Genomic DNA, 13,403 nt, shown 5'->3' with positions numbered 1-13,403 from the left:
GCGTTACTGAGCTGGCAGCATCCAGCCAGCATGGCGGAGCTATAAATAAGGCCATTTGGAGAGCAACCTGTGCGGGGCCTGTGCCGCTGGATCCCAGCGCAGCCCGGCTGGCCAAAAACTCACCCGGGAGGAAGGAAAAGCATCCGGGAAAGACCTCCCTGCTGGGGAGATGTGTGGGGCCCGTGCCACGGAGGTGGAAAGCAAACAACCACCCGCAGCGAGAGTGAGGTTTTTGGGCACAAAAGCCTGGCTTTAGCCTCCGAGAAAGGCGGCAGACGCCAAGCACAGGCTGAGAAAAGCCTCCTCGGCTCCATTTTGTCAGCACAGGATGGCCTCACCGGTGTGGATGGGGAGAAAAATGCAGATAAAGGGATGCAAGGCTCTCCTGCTATCAGAAAAAAAGAGTCGTGAGCAGCTCCAGACCCAGTAAAAAGTATTTATTTCAATTACAAGAAGCCCCCCGTGTAAGATGAAAAAATAGTTACAAAAGAAATTCCCCCCCTCCCTCCTTTTACGTATAAATATTAAAAATCCCTCTACATCTTTGCTTTCTGTCTAGAGCAAAAACGGCGCCCCACGAGACAACACGCAGCACCTGAGCTACCGTCAGTGGTTTCCTCTCAAAACCGCAAAAGGAATATTAAAAAAACCTTTAAGAAAGCCCCTCACCCCCAGCCCGGCCAGATCTCGCACCGGTGCCAAACTGGCCACGGAGGGATGGCGGTTTGGGGCCAGGCCGTGATTTTGGGGCTTGCAGTTTCCCAGGCGTAGAGGCCGGGCACGGCAGCGAGCGAAGCAGCGGCAGGAACCACCTGCGCTTGTCTGGGGAAGCTTTTGGGCTGGGAAATCACGGCTGACCTCACTTCAGAGGGGACAGGAGGGAGAACCAGCTGCTTCATCCACACCGTCACCACCTTGGTTACATCTTTGGCACATCAACTTTTCCCTTCACACTCCGAAATTAAAGCTAATCCCAGGAGTCGCAGCACCCCGGCAGAGCCTTTCTGCGACCCGCAGCATCCTCCAGCCCTGTCCCCAGGCCCGCTGTCCCCGGTTTCCCCATCAGCATTCTCCGAGGATGGTCCCTCCCAGAGAAACCCAGGATCTGGGGCCGGCTAGTTGCATCCACAGCCTGGGCAGCCCAATCCAGCTTCCCCAGCCTGTCACCACAGGGTGCTGCACCTACAGCTGCACCGAGTAAAAAAAAAAAATTAATAAATATACTAATCTTTGACTAAAAAAAAAAAGGCTTTTAAATGCATTTTCCCTGAAATTTTCCAGTGTATTCTACAACGCATGAAAAATATATATATATATTTCCCCTCCAAAAAAATATATCTTAAAATATTTTCCATCCTCATGTGCGCATCTTTGGAGAGAGGAAGGTACGTCGGTGTATTTAGACACGCAGCCAAGCCCACCGGCGCCGCAGTGTTCCCTTTATCACCTCTGAAGAAGCTTTTGCCGGGGCAGAGGGTCAGGCTGGAGCGCTGCGTGTGTAAATATGGGATAGTGCCCACGGACACGCGTGCCTCCACACGTGGTCTGGTCATGGTGGGAAAGAAAAGACCCCCAAATCGAAGTCATTTCACAAACGAGCGAGGGGATGAGGAGTTTTCACAGTGGATCGAACCTCGGACGATACCAGGGATGCAGGACACCGCTCCGGTTGAGAGCCAGGCAGTTCGTTGCACGGCGAAGTGGTTTGAGCCTCTCAAAAAGACCGGGGAAATTCAACCGTCGGCAGAGGACAAAGCAGCCGGCAGCTGATTCCCTCGGGCGCTCGCCCATCACCAGACTTCGCACTTCTTGGGAGGATTCATGGGGGAGCCGAGAGGGCAGCCGAAATGCTCCGCAAACTCCCGGGAGTTAGAGACTGTGCCGATGACGCGGAAACGCGAGGGGCTGTGGGGGTCGGTGATGAGTCCCTCGTGCGAGCTCTCCGGCGTGCGAACTGAACACCACACCTGCAAGTGGAGGGCAAGAGGCGCGAGCGCCAGCGTCCGCAACCATAGGGCCCCACTTGGTGCCAAATCGCACCTCCCCGCTTGCGTGATAGGCACCAACACAGCTCAAGCTCCAGCTTTGTCTCGCTTTTTAACCAGCACCACCCCAATCTGGTTCTCCATCCACCACGTGGCATCTCTGGAGACCTCAGTTTTGCTGTCACACCCTCCCAACACCATCTGGGGATGCCTCCACCCCACAAAAACCTGTGCATCCATCCTCACTGCCCACCACTAAGTGACCTACCTGGGCAAAGCCAACAAAGAAGAGCTGGTGGTTGGTGAGGCCAAGGGTTGGGAGGGTTTCCTCATCCCCATTCTTTTTCAGCCAGTTTTGATATGCCTGGAGACCGGGGACCACAGCAGGCTCAGGCGACACCACCGATCCCACCACGCCATGCCACCCGCCACATGTCCCCAGCCCCGCAGCCCTACCCGGTAGGCGGCCTTGAGGCCCCCGTTGTCGGCGATGTTCTCCCCGAGGGTGTGCTTGCCATTGACAGCCTCGCCGTTGACAGTGTAGTTGCCATACTGCTCCACCATACACGCTGTCTGATGCTTGAAGGCCTCCACTGAGGAGTTCTTCCACCAGGGACGCAGGTTGCCATCCTTGTCGTATTCCCGGCCTGCCAAAAAACACAGTGGGTTCTTCATCACCTCAACATCCACCCCACCAGGAGCCCCCTCGCCTGGCCCTGGCCATACCTTGGTCATCGAAGGCGTGCGTCAACTCATGGCCCACCACCACACCAATCCCACCAAAATTCAGTGACCTGAAGGAGGGTAATACGGAGATTTAGAGAGCAGCCGCTGCTCCCCACAGCCATGAAAATTTTGGGACGGGAGGAAATTTGGGAATCCTGCCCTCCCAGTTTTCCCTAGGCTCTTACTTGGGAGACGCACGGGTGTAAAAAGGGGCCTGGAGGATGCCGGCAGGGAAGACGATCTCGTTCTTGGTGGGAGAGTAGTACGCGTTGACTGTCGGAGGTGTCATGCTCCACCTGCGGGGACGCGGACACGGCCAACATGGCAGCACAAACCCATTGCTGATGTTTGCTCCAACACCACCCGCTTATCACGGTGCAAAGCCATCGGCCCAAATTTAACTCCCCAAACCCAGAGTGGTCTCGTGGACACCAAATCCCAGCGCTCCAGGTATTGTGATATTCCCCACTGAGTGCAACGGGCAAGTGGAGCGGAGGACTTACTGGTCCCGGTTCGGCGGTTTCCGGAGCTGGTCGGCAGTGACCCTGGCCGAGAAGTTGTAAAACTGCATGACGTTCTCAAAGTAGAGGTCAGACACGGCCTCGTACTGCAAAAGAGCAAGGAGTGAGCGGTGCGCGGTGATCGCCTGGCCCTGCTCCTCCCTCCATGGTCACGTTCGAGCCTCTGGAGCCGGCTGAGGTACAGCTGCTCTTATTTCTCCTCCTCTCCCACATCTGTGGAGTCTCAGGAGGGCAGTGAATCACTGTTACAGAAACCGGCTCCTCCTTTTCCCGGACAGGGATCCTGAGAGCCCCAGCCACCCCAGCACCGGGCCACAGTCCTCTCTGGGAAGTCCCCGGAGAAGGGCCAAGGACATCAGTGAGACCCTTCAGGAGAAAACTTGGGCTTCAAGGCTGCCTCAAGGCCGTGGTGATGGGCACACGTCCTGCACGTGCTACTGGAGGGGGGAACAGGAGACCCAGGGGACATATCTGACCAACTCACATCATTAAAGACTTTATCCAGCTCCTTGGGGTCCATGATGAACTTGGGGTAGCCGATCATGTTGTAGATGGCATCTGCCTGGGGGGTGACAAGGACCAAAGTGCTTTTGGTGCTGGGGATGGAAGGATGGGCTCATCCAGCTCCACCCCCCCCACCATCACCCTCTCCTCCCTCATGCTGCTGCCAGCACCTCACCTTCTCTTTGGCCGATTTCCTCGTCTCTTCGTCCATCCACTGCAGGGTCTCCAGGCTTTCCTTGAAGGCTGTTTTAATCTCCGCGATCATTTCCTCTGCCTAGACAAAAACAAGGTGGCGCAACATCGGTCTGGAGAGCCGGCTTTGCACCCCGGAGAGTTCAAGGACCCTTCAGGCCGCTGGGAAGAGACCGGGAGGCCGAGCCGGCATGCGGACCGGTGAAAGACCCAGTGAACGGAGATACACGGTGGACAAAAGTTGGGCAGAGATGGCTGCCCCAGCCATCCACCATCGTGGTGGTTCACACGCTGCTCGCTTGGGGACATACCACCTGCTTGCTGTCCTCGGCGAAGGTGGCCTTGACGAACATGGCCCCCAAGGCGAAGCCCAGGTTGTTGTCTGTGTCACTGATGCAAAATTTCCAGCGCGGGAGGCAGGTCTGCATGAGACGAGAGGTGGTCGTCAGCAGTGGCACAGCCAAAGCCTTCCCACCCCATTGCTCTGCCAGGAGATGAGGTCCTGTCGTGGTTTAACCCCAGCCAGCAACTAAGCGCCACGCAGAAAATTAACTCTCTCCCAGCCAAAACCAGCACAGATCTGCATCCCTCCCCCTGCACCGGAGCTGCAACCCCAAAACCTGCCCCACATCTCTTTTTTGGATGCAATGTGATGGGGAATTTGCTTAAAAAGCTGTCACCATTTTAATGGTGATTTGGGGGTGTCAGGGGCTCCCCCCTCACCTTCTTCGTCCCGTACATCACTTCCATGAATTTTTCCTCGGCATCCTGGAAGCGCTGGTCAAGGAAGGGGCTGGTTTTCCGCACCAGGTTCCAGATCATGTAGTTGTTGAGGAGACTGCGGCGAGAGGCAGTGAGCGGGTGGCAGGACACGCCTGCCCACCCTGGGCAGCCCTCTGCGCGGGCTGGGGGCTCTCACCATTTATCGGTGGCCAGGATGAGGTCGGAGACCTGCTCCAGGTACTCCTTGGCATAGACTACGACAGGCTCCGACTCATTGAGCTCCACGGGGTAGAAGACGGTGGCGAGGAAGGGCATCCAGTCCACAGCCGGTGCCAGCTCCTGCAAAAGCCATGCCGCTGCTACAGACCCAAAAAACCATCGGAGGGAGGTGGCAGCTGCTTCCCGAGCTGGAAGCCACTTTGAGTTTGAGGGATTCAGCCAATTTTGCAGAGACCAGTTCCCATAACAGCAGCATCCTCCAGAGGTCAGAGGGGAGTAAACAATTTCCTCCCGCAAAGGAAAAGAAAGTGGGACGGGTGTCAAAAATGTTGACACAACCCATTAGGGCCCCTCTGGGGACACAGGGAGGTGACCGGGCTGACGTCCACAGTTGGACTGCAGGCAGCAGCGCTGGGAGGGCGTTAGTGCCATGGCGGGACAGCCGCCGGCCCCTGGGGTGGTCCAGAGGCTGGGAGGAATGGGTCAGGGTGGGATTTCCCCAAAGAGGACACGAGCCAAGCTATTGCACAAGAGCTTCCCAGGCAGTGTTGGCTGGTGTCGAGCTTCCTCAGAAGAGCTGCGTCACCTTTATCTATCCGCCCCGCTTCCCAAACCATGGCGGAGCAGGGAGGCTCGCCAACCCCATCCCTACCTTCAGGTCTCCAGCTGTCATTTTATGGTAGATGACCTCCTCATCCCGGTGCTTCTCCTGCGGGATGGTGATGTTGGCCAATGCCGTCTCGAAGTCCAAGATTTGCTGCATCTGCTGCCGCGTCGACTCCTCGTCGGTGCCTCCCAGGAACATCCCCAGCTGCACCATGTAGTTCAGGTACCCAGCGAGCACCTACGTGGCGGGATGAGGGGGATCAGCACAGTGGGTGCCACCCACCCACATCACCTCCCCAGCAAAGCCAGATTTCCCCCAATGACCTCACCTTCTCATTCTCTGTCTTGTTCAGGTAGTAATCCCGTGACGGCAGGCCTAAGCCTGACTGATCCACCTGGATGACATTGCTGTTGGAGTTCTTGGAGTCGGCGCTGACGTAGACGGAAAAGAAGGGCGAGGTACGGTAATGCGCCGTCACCTCCCGCAGCGTCGCATTGAAGTTGTCCCCTGCCCAGGGACCCGTGATGTTCCAGCCGCCCAGCTGGGGACAGACAGCAACCGGCTTCCAGTTAAGGAACGACCACCTCAGGTTGCTTAAATATCCCCCCCAATACCCATCCTGGGGGGAAACATCTTGCAATGGGGCTAAAAAGCCCAGGAGAGACAAGATCTGCCTATAAATCCCTGCCTCTCTCTGCCCACCTGCCCTGGGGGATGCTCTGCCCCGGGAAGCACCAGAAACGGGGTCTGGAGGGTGCTGGAACTGCCCGTAAGTGAGCTTTTTTCCCCCCATTTTGCAGAGGGAAGATGGCTTTTCCACAAGGAAGAGGACGAACCTTTTGGATGAGCTCCACGAGCGGGGTGGCGCGCAGCTCCTCGATCTTGCTCTCGTTCATGCAGGCTTGGTAATAACGCTGTGCCTTGCGCTCTGCCTCGCTCGACACATTGGCCGTGGTGTTTTCTGCAGGAGATACCCAGGTGGGCTCTCAGGGGTCCCCAGGGATGGGCACCCGTCCCCCCACAGGGGCTGCTGATGCCCGCCGGAGCCCCCACCCTTCCACCAGACAAATATTCAGCCCCATTTTGGGCAAAGCCAGGCTCCAAAAAGGTATCAAGGATTGCCCCGCCGGTCCCCTCTGTGCCCCCAAGAGCATCCCACAGTCCCCAGCCCTTCCTGGCCTCCTGCCCCCATCTCCTCTCCCACCCGCAGAGACTGCTCTGGCTCTTTGGAGCAGAAAGATAAAGAAAAAACAAAAAGCATTTTTCCAGCTGCTCTGATGTTCCCAGCATCATCCAGCCCCCTGCGCTGCTCTTGCCCCCGTGCTGGCGCTCCCCAGCCCTATATTATTTATTCCTGCAAGAAGGAACAATAAACTCATTTTTCTCCTTTGGCTCCAAAACCATCCTTTTATTTCCCCCCCACCCCTAAAATTCTGCTTCCCCAGAGGTTTTGGGTTTTGTTTAGGGCTTTTCTTGGTTTGTTTTTTTTATTATTTTCCTCATGACACAGCTTGCACCTTTGGCTTCCCAGCTGCGTGGTTTTATTAACTAAAGGTCCCTCGGCTCCGAGGAATTCAAGGAAATGCTGAGCACGACCACTTGGCTGGAGGCCCACTCCCTTCTCCCAGTAAGACCAGCACCAGATTTCTGCGGGAAGAGCCAGGGACGAAGCCATTCCCGCGTCACCCCCTTTCTCCTGAAAGACACTCTTCCCAAACCTTCTCTTTTCAGTTAATCAGCCCCAGCACAGTGGAAAGTGCTGATAAGGAGCCTGTTGTTTGCTCAAAGCTTGAGCAAACTGTCCCGCTGGTTGCTTGGATAAGCCACCCCCCTTCGGTGTTTGCACATAGAGGCTGAGCCTGGGATCCTCCCTCCGCTGGGGGAGTTTTGGCCCCCAAAATGGCCAGATCAACAGCCAGCCCCCAAAAGGTTGCTCGCAAAGGCTGGAAGCTACAGCAGGAGGAAAAAAAAAAAAACAAACAACATCCTTGGGGTGATATTGGGATGCTATGGCCTCTGGGTGCAGTCTGGGGTGCAAATCCTGAATTTCAGAGCTGCTGGGAACAGCGCCACGGGGTTTGCGGAGCCGAGGCCGGGACCCTTCCCCTACTCGGCGCCAAAGAGCTGCAACACCACGGTCAAAAAATCCCAGGGGCATCAGGAGAGCAAACACAGCCAGGATCTGTATCCCAACGTCCTTGTAGCGCTGTGCGTCACAGATTGGTTTGACGGTGGGGTTTAAGTCCAGCCTTCCATCCCTGCGGCCATGTTTTCAGCATCCCTCGGACCTAACGGGGCTCCTCGGCACCACGGGGGTCCCACTGCTCCCGCGTACTCACCCAGCAGATGCTTCATGATGGCCTGGTTGTGCTCCCAGAGGTTGTTGAAAGTGCCCCAGCGCGAGTGGCCGTCGGGGAGGGGGTTGGCCTTGATCCAGCCCCCACAAGCGTAGCCAAAAAAGTCCTCGCAGGGATTTACTGCCCGGTCTAGCGAGCTGAGGATGGAGCTGGTGACGGAGATGCAGGCTTCCGACAGGCACACGGCAGGTGACCCTGGGGATGGGCACAACGGGTTCAGCTCCTCCACTGCAGAGCGATAAACCGCACCGGGGAGCGTCCTGCTCTGTGCCCGAGCATCCTGCCCCAGCGCGAGGGATGTGGGCAAATATCCCATCTGGTGCCCGAGCATCCCGCCCCGTACCTGAGCATCCCACTGCAGGGCAAACGATGTGGGCGAGCATCCCGTCCCCTGCCCAAGCATCCCACCCTGGAGCGAGGGATGCAGGCAAGCATCCCACCCCACACCTGAGCATCCCGCCCAGTACCCAAGAATCCCACCTGGTACCCAAGAATCCCACCCTGGGGCGAGGGATGCGGGTGAGCATCCCATCCCATCCTGCACCCAAGCACCCCATCCCAGGGAACCCCCCAGCAACCCACCCCTCTCAAGGGAGCAGGATCTCCGTGCGGCACCAGGACTTACGGGCTCTGTACTGGAAGACGAGCCCCAGCAGACACGCCGCCAGCACGGCCACCAGCACCCCCACCAGCACCACGAGCTGCTTCTCGACGCGGGTCCGCTCGGCCCAGCACCCCGGGCTGCTCCTCGAGCCGCGAAAGTTCACCTGAGGGAAAAGCAGCGATGTTTCCCCACCGGCGGAAAAACCCACCGACGCATCCCCCATTTTGCTTCCTACAGCCCACGGCACAAATTTGGCCCCCGGTGAGGGATCCGGTGCGGTTCAGGCTGGGAAAGACGGCAGCTGCCTTCCAGAAACCGGCCAGGAAGGGCGGCACAATGGCAGGAAAGGGAGCGGGACGAGGGTTTCGGCAGGCTCACCTGCTACCCTGTGCCACCCCGAACCCCTCCTTGAGCACGGCTATGACCCCCCGGGTGGTCCCCATCCCCACCACCGGCGCTGGGACAGGGTGGGGGCCACGGCGGCGGCGGGAAGTGCCGTAACAGGATACTCCCGCTCGGCCGAAAAACATCCCCAGGAAACATCCCGATGCGCCGGCGAGCAGAGATGGCCCCGCTAGGGAAAGCAAAACCACAGCGGAGCTCTGATTTTTGGGGCAGAAAACACCATTCTAGGCAAAGACCAACAGGGCCGGCAGCAGGGCCAGCACCGAGAGCATCGCTCCAGCCCCAAATCTTTCCCGGCGAGGCTGGATGCTGGCAGCCGTGGGGTTTTTTCTCGCCACCCTTGGTCCTTTTTAAGCCGCTTTCCCACTGCTCGGGGAGGAATTAACCTAATCCCCTTTTGTGCGGGGACAAAGCTCCCACCGCCACGATAATTGCTCGCCCCGGCCACACCAGGAAAGGGTTCAGCCAGCAAAAAAACTGGGTGCTGGGGCGTTGCAAGCAGCCGAGCCAGGATTTGGCCCCGCAGGCTCCCCTGTCGCTGGCTCCGGGTGCCGGGAGCCGAGCAAAGGGCAGCAGGAGCCAATACAGCTCTGCCCATGCCGTACTTTGCCCCACGGAAAGGCTGGTCCCAGGCAGAAAACCCTCCTGCACCCCCCCCCCCCCCCCGCTGCTTGCCAGGACCTAAAGCCCCCTTTTTTCCCCCCCTAAAACACACATGAAGGTTTACCTGGAAGCCGTTGGGGTACCCATCGCCTTCGCCGATGGAGTCCAGGGGGTCTTCATCGTCCAACGTCGCCCGCTTGTACGTCGACATCTGCACGGGGAGATCGGCAAAGGAAGGTGCTCAGTGGCTCCGGGTTGAGGAAGAGGAGGAGGAAGGAGGGTGAGGAAGGAATACGCACCCTCTAAAGCCGCCTCCTCCTCCGGGGAGCTAAATCCCGAATGGCTCCGGGGTAGCAAAGCGCTAAACAAACGCCGGAGGAAGGTTATGGAAAGCAACGAGAGCAGGAGCCAAAAGCTGAGCGAAGCCCGAACCCGCCTCGCTTTCCCCCGGGGCCGGGTTGTGCAACCTCCCCTTCAGCCTGGAATAAAGCCGGTTCCTCCTCCGCCGGCTCCCGGCCCCGAAACGGGAACGGGGACCCCCCTGTGCCAGGGACCCCCGGAGTGCCGGGGACCTAAGAAAGGCTGGTAGCGGAGAAAATGGCTTTTCACCCCAAAACTACCAGCTTGCTCATGCTCCACACCCCATCTGCGAACTGTGCGCACCCCAAAACACCCCATGGGTCCCTCTGAGCACCCAAAGGTGACGGCACCTTGAATTTAGGCTGCCGACGGGCTCCCTCCCCGCTCGCCGGTCCCCTGGGTGTTATTGCGTGCCAGTTGCCGGCTCTTATCTCGTCCTCCCAGCAGAAAAACAAGGGGAAACCTCGTGGGTTGGCAGCCGGTCCTTATCGTGCCGCCGCCGCTGTTTCCGTCCCCCCTGGCACGGCCCTGCCACCCAGCCAGATTGTCTCCCGCCAGGGAAAACAACCCTCTGCCCGCCGCCGAGGGGGTGAGCGCCCCGAAACCCAGCCTGGCCCCCGCCACCGATGGGCCGAGCGGCACCGGTCACGTCCCTTCACCCTGACGCAGCGCAGGGCAGGGGTTTGCACCCATCCAAATGTCCCCATCCCACTGCCATCGTCCCCAAAGGGACACTGAGGTGATCCGAACCCGGCACGGCCGTGCCTCAGTTTCCCCTGGCAGGAAGGTGCATGCAATGAAAGCACCAGTTCTCAGCCCCGGCTCTGATAACGGCCTTCCCAAACCACCCCTTGCACAATTAATAACGAATCCCATCCTCTCCCCGGATCCCGAATCGCAGCCTGGGTTTAATTAACCACAAAACCCACCTGGGGAGGAAAAAGGGTTAAAAGAAAAAGGCAGTTTCCCTCCTCAGTTGTGCAAAAAGCTCCATTTCCAGCCCCAAATCACCCCCAGGTGCCTGCCTCCAGCCTGCAAACCGCGGAGGGAAAAAGCTTGAACTGCAAGATTTTTATCGCTGCTGAAATCCAATTTTATATTATTTTTTTCCCACCTCCTTTCACTTCCCCCCCCCTATTTTTGCACTTTGCACATGGCTGAAATTTGCAGCTCCGGGCACAAATCCCCGCTCGCACCATGGGGGGATCCGCAAAGCCCCTATGGCTCCAAAGCACCAAATTCCTGGAGTCCCAGCTTTCAACCAAGGCTTTCACTCTGTTTCCTGAGGAAATGAGGGTTTTTTTTTGTGATTCCTCCCCCCCGCCTGCCTGCCCCAGCCTGAAAACAGCAGGAAAAAGGGAAAAAGGAAAAAAAAAATTCCCACTTTTTTTCCTTTCGCTAGGGACGTGCTGGCTCAACCCCATATTAGACAGCAGAGAATCCAAGCTGAGCTTGAACACACCCCCCCCCCCAAAACACCCCCGGGATCAACCCCCAGCACCCTTAATTTGGGGGAAATTGAGTCTGGGAAGTATTTTTAGCACCCGTGCCCCCTCCTTTTCCCCCACGTTGGGGGCATCAGGGCAAAGCAGCACCCATGGGTGCTCCCCACCCCTTGCTGCTTCCCAGCTTGCGAAGCAGGAACACCCCCTTTTTGGGTCAAAACGGGGTGGTTTCTGTTTCTCCCTCCCCCCCCCCCCCCAAGCTCTGTTGATTGCTCAAATCACAATAAAAAGGCATTTCCCCAGCTCCGACAGGGTGGGGGGCACCCAAGGGTGCAGGAGGGGCACCCACACCTTAACCCCCCAGCCAAGGGATTTTCACCCTCTTTATAACTTACAAAAGTCTTTGCAGGGCCTTAAATTGCTTGTTTTCCCCCCAAATCACCCCTTTGCCTTAAAAAACAATAAACCCCACATGCTTCGAGCCCGCAGGCCCCGAGGAAGGTCCCGAGTGGGCACCCACCACCCTGCTCACCCGCCACCCTCCTGGGGAGCCCCTCACCCCGGCATCGGGGCGCCCCGAGCCGCCGCCGGCTGCTTTCAATTCCCGCCCGGGCGCCATTTCAGAGCAACCACCGCCGCTATCGTGGGCGATGGCGTTTCTTTCGCTTCCCCCCGACCCATCCATCCATCCCCCCCACCCCGGTTTCACCCTCAGCACCCCCAAACCTCTGCTTGGCCAAGCGGCACCCACCCAGGGGCCCCCCCCCCCAGCACCCATGGGGGCCCCCTGCACCTCCACAGCCTGGAGTCAGCTCCTAACGGGGCTCAGGCTTTTAATGAGGATGCTCGGGGGGGGGGGGGGGGGTAATTAGCAACGCCTGGTGGTAATTAGGGCCCCTGGTGGTAATTAGGGGTGCTGGAAAGGGGGTTGGGTGGGCACCCAGTTTTGCAGAGAGCCCTGGCTGCGGGTAAATAAAAAAAAAACTTAAAAAGAAGCAAAAAAGGTTTAAAGTTTACAAAAAAAAAGGGGGGGGGGAGAGCCCAGTTTGGGGTTGTTTGCAAAAAGCCCCCCCCCCCAAAAAAAAGTGGGTGCTGCTGGGTGGGGGGCACCCCTGCACCCCTCTGCTTGCAGAGGGAAACCCGGTGCAAATCCCCCCAAAGGGTCAAGGGCTGGGTGCTGGGGCGGATTTAGGGGGGCCACCCACTTTGGGGTCCCCCCCCACCCTGGGGACCTGCCGGCTGCAAAGCAAACCTGGCTGGGGGGATGCGGGGGGGCGGGGGCACCCAGGGGTGCAAGGGGGGTCCCATGCCTGGGGGTCCCTTGGGGGTGCAATGGGGGATCCCGTGGGGGTGCAGGGGGGGCCCTTGGCGGCGCACTGGGGTCCCTTGGGGGTGGAAAGGGCGATCCCATGGGGGTGCAATGGGGGTCCCTTGGGGGTGCCTGGGGGTCCCATGGGGGTGCAACGGGGGGATCCCATGAGGTTGCAACGGGCATCCCATGTGAGACGCGGCACCCCGCGCCCCGGTTTGGCCAAGCGACCCCGACCCCACCACCTCCGGATTTGGGGTGTCGGGTGGGCCCCCCACTCACCATGGCTGCCACCCCGCTCCCGCCAGCCTCCGCCCCCGCTGGGGCGAGCGCCCGCCTGAGCCCCGGCACAGCTCGTTACGCCGCTGCGGCCTATGGAGGGTGACGAAGGGTGACGAGCAAAGGATGTACCTGGGATGGGAAAACCAATGGGGCCGACGGGAGGGACGGGCTTCCTCGCTCGCCTCCTTTAACTCTTTCGGGGGGTCCCAAACCCCGATTTGGGGGTCCCCATGTCCCGCCCAGCTGCTGAAAGCATCCCCCCGATAAATCGCGGCGGCTCGCTCGCCGGCAAAGGGATGCGGCGATTCTCCTCCGAGCGTGCAAGCGTGCAATCCTGCAAGCGTGCGATTGTGCAAGCGTGCAGTTTGCAAGCGTGCAAGAAGACAATGGTGCAAGCGCCCAATTCTTCAAGCACGTGGTCGTGCAAGCAGACGGTCGTGCACGCATGCAAGCATGCAACCATGCAAACACGTGCCTGTGCGAGCAAGCGGTTTTGCAAACAGCCAAGCACGCAGTTGTGCAAGGGGGCACACGTGCAATTTTGCAAGCGTGCGCACGGGA

At 58.7% G+C, this 13,403-nt stretch overlaps 1 protein-coding gene across 4 annotated transcripts; it reads right to left on the bottom strand.

Moving 5' to 3' along the window:
• Positions 1–461: 461 nt before the first annotated feature.
• Positions 462–12,969, bottom strand: ECE1 (endothelin converting enzyme 1). Of its 4 annotated transcripts, none has more exons than XM_087755738.1 (19): positions 12,843–12,918; positions 9,746–9,807; positions 9,571–9,657; positions 8,460–8,601; positions 7,817–8,029; positions 6,314–6,438; positions 5,806–6,018; positions 5,523–5,714; positions 4,848–4,990; positions 4,652–4,766; positions 4,240–4,350; positions 3,912–4,010; positions 3,717–3,794; positions 3,215–3,318; positions 2,897–3,007; positions 2,712–2,779; positions 2,442–2,632; positions 2,254–2,349; positions 462–1,967 (listed from the first exon to the last, which is right to left on the bottom strand). In XM_087755738.1, exons 3-19 carry the CDS (start codon positions 9,655–9,657, stop codon positions 1,791–1,793), a joined length of 2,265 nt encoding a protein of 754 aa, XP_087611864.1. In that variant the 5' UTR covers positions 9,746–9,807; positions 12,843–12,918; the 3' UTR covers positions 462–1,790. The 4 variants fall into 4 exon arrangements, with proteins under 4 accessions (XP_087611864.1, XP_087611863.1, XP_087611862.1 ...); XM_087755737.1 differs by lacking the exon at positions 12,843–12,918 and adding an exon at positions 10,157–10,370; XM_087755736.1 differs by lacking the exon at positions 9,746–9,807 and having other exon boundaries at positions 12,843–12,969.
• Between the last annotated feature and the right edge of the window lie 434 nt (positions 12,970–13,403).

The sequence above is a fragment of the Nipponia nippon genome, unplaced genomic scaffold (genome assembly GCF_047370975.1).
Source record: "Nipponia nippon isolate SJK-2023a ecotype South Korea unplaced genomic scaffold, ASM4737097v1 scaffold_19, whole genome shotgun sequence".
In the NCBI taxonomy this organism is placed as follows: domain Eukaryota; kingdom Metazoa; phylum Chordata; class Aves; order Pelecaniformes; family Threskiornithidae; genus Nipponia; species Nipponia nippon.
This window is presented reverse-complemented; position numbering and strand designations above follow the sequence as displayed.

Coding starts and splice junctions, on each gene's coding strand:
- ECE1 (XM_087755736.1), bottom strand. Junction 4,351..4,651: donor TGATGTACGGGACGAAGAAG/GTGAGGGGGGAG, acceptor CGTCTCATGCAG/ACCTGCCTCCCGCGCTGGAA. Junction 2,633..2,711: donor GCACGCCTTCGATGACCAAG/GTATGGCCAGGG, acceptor GTTTTTTGGCAG/GCCGGGAATACGACAAGGAT.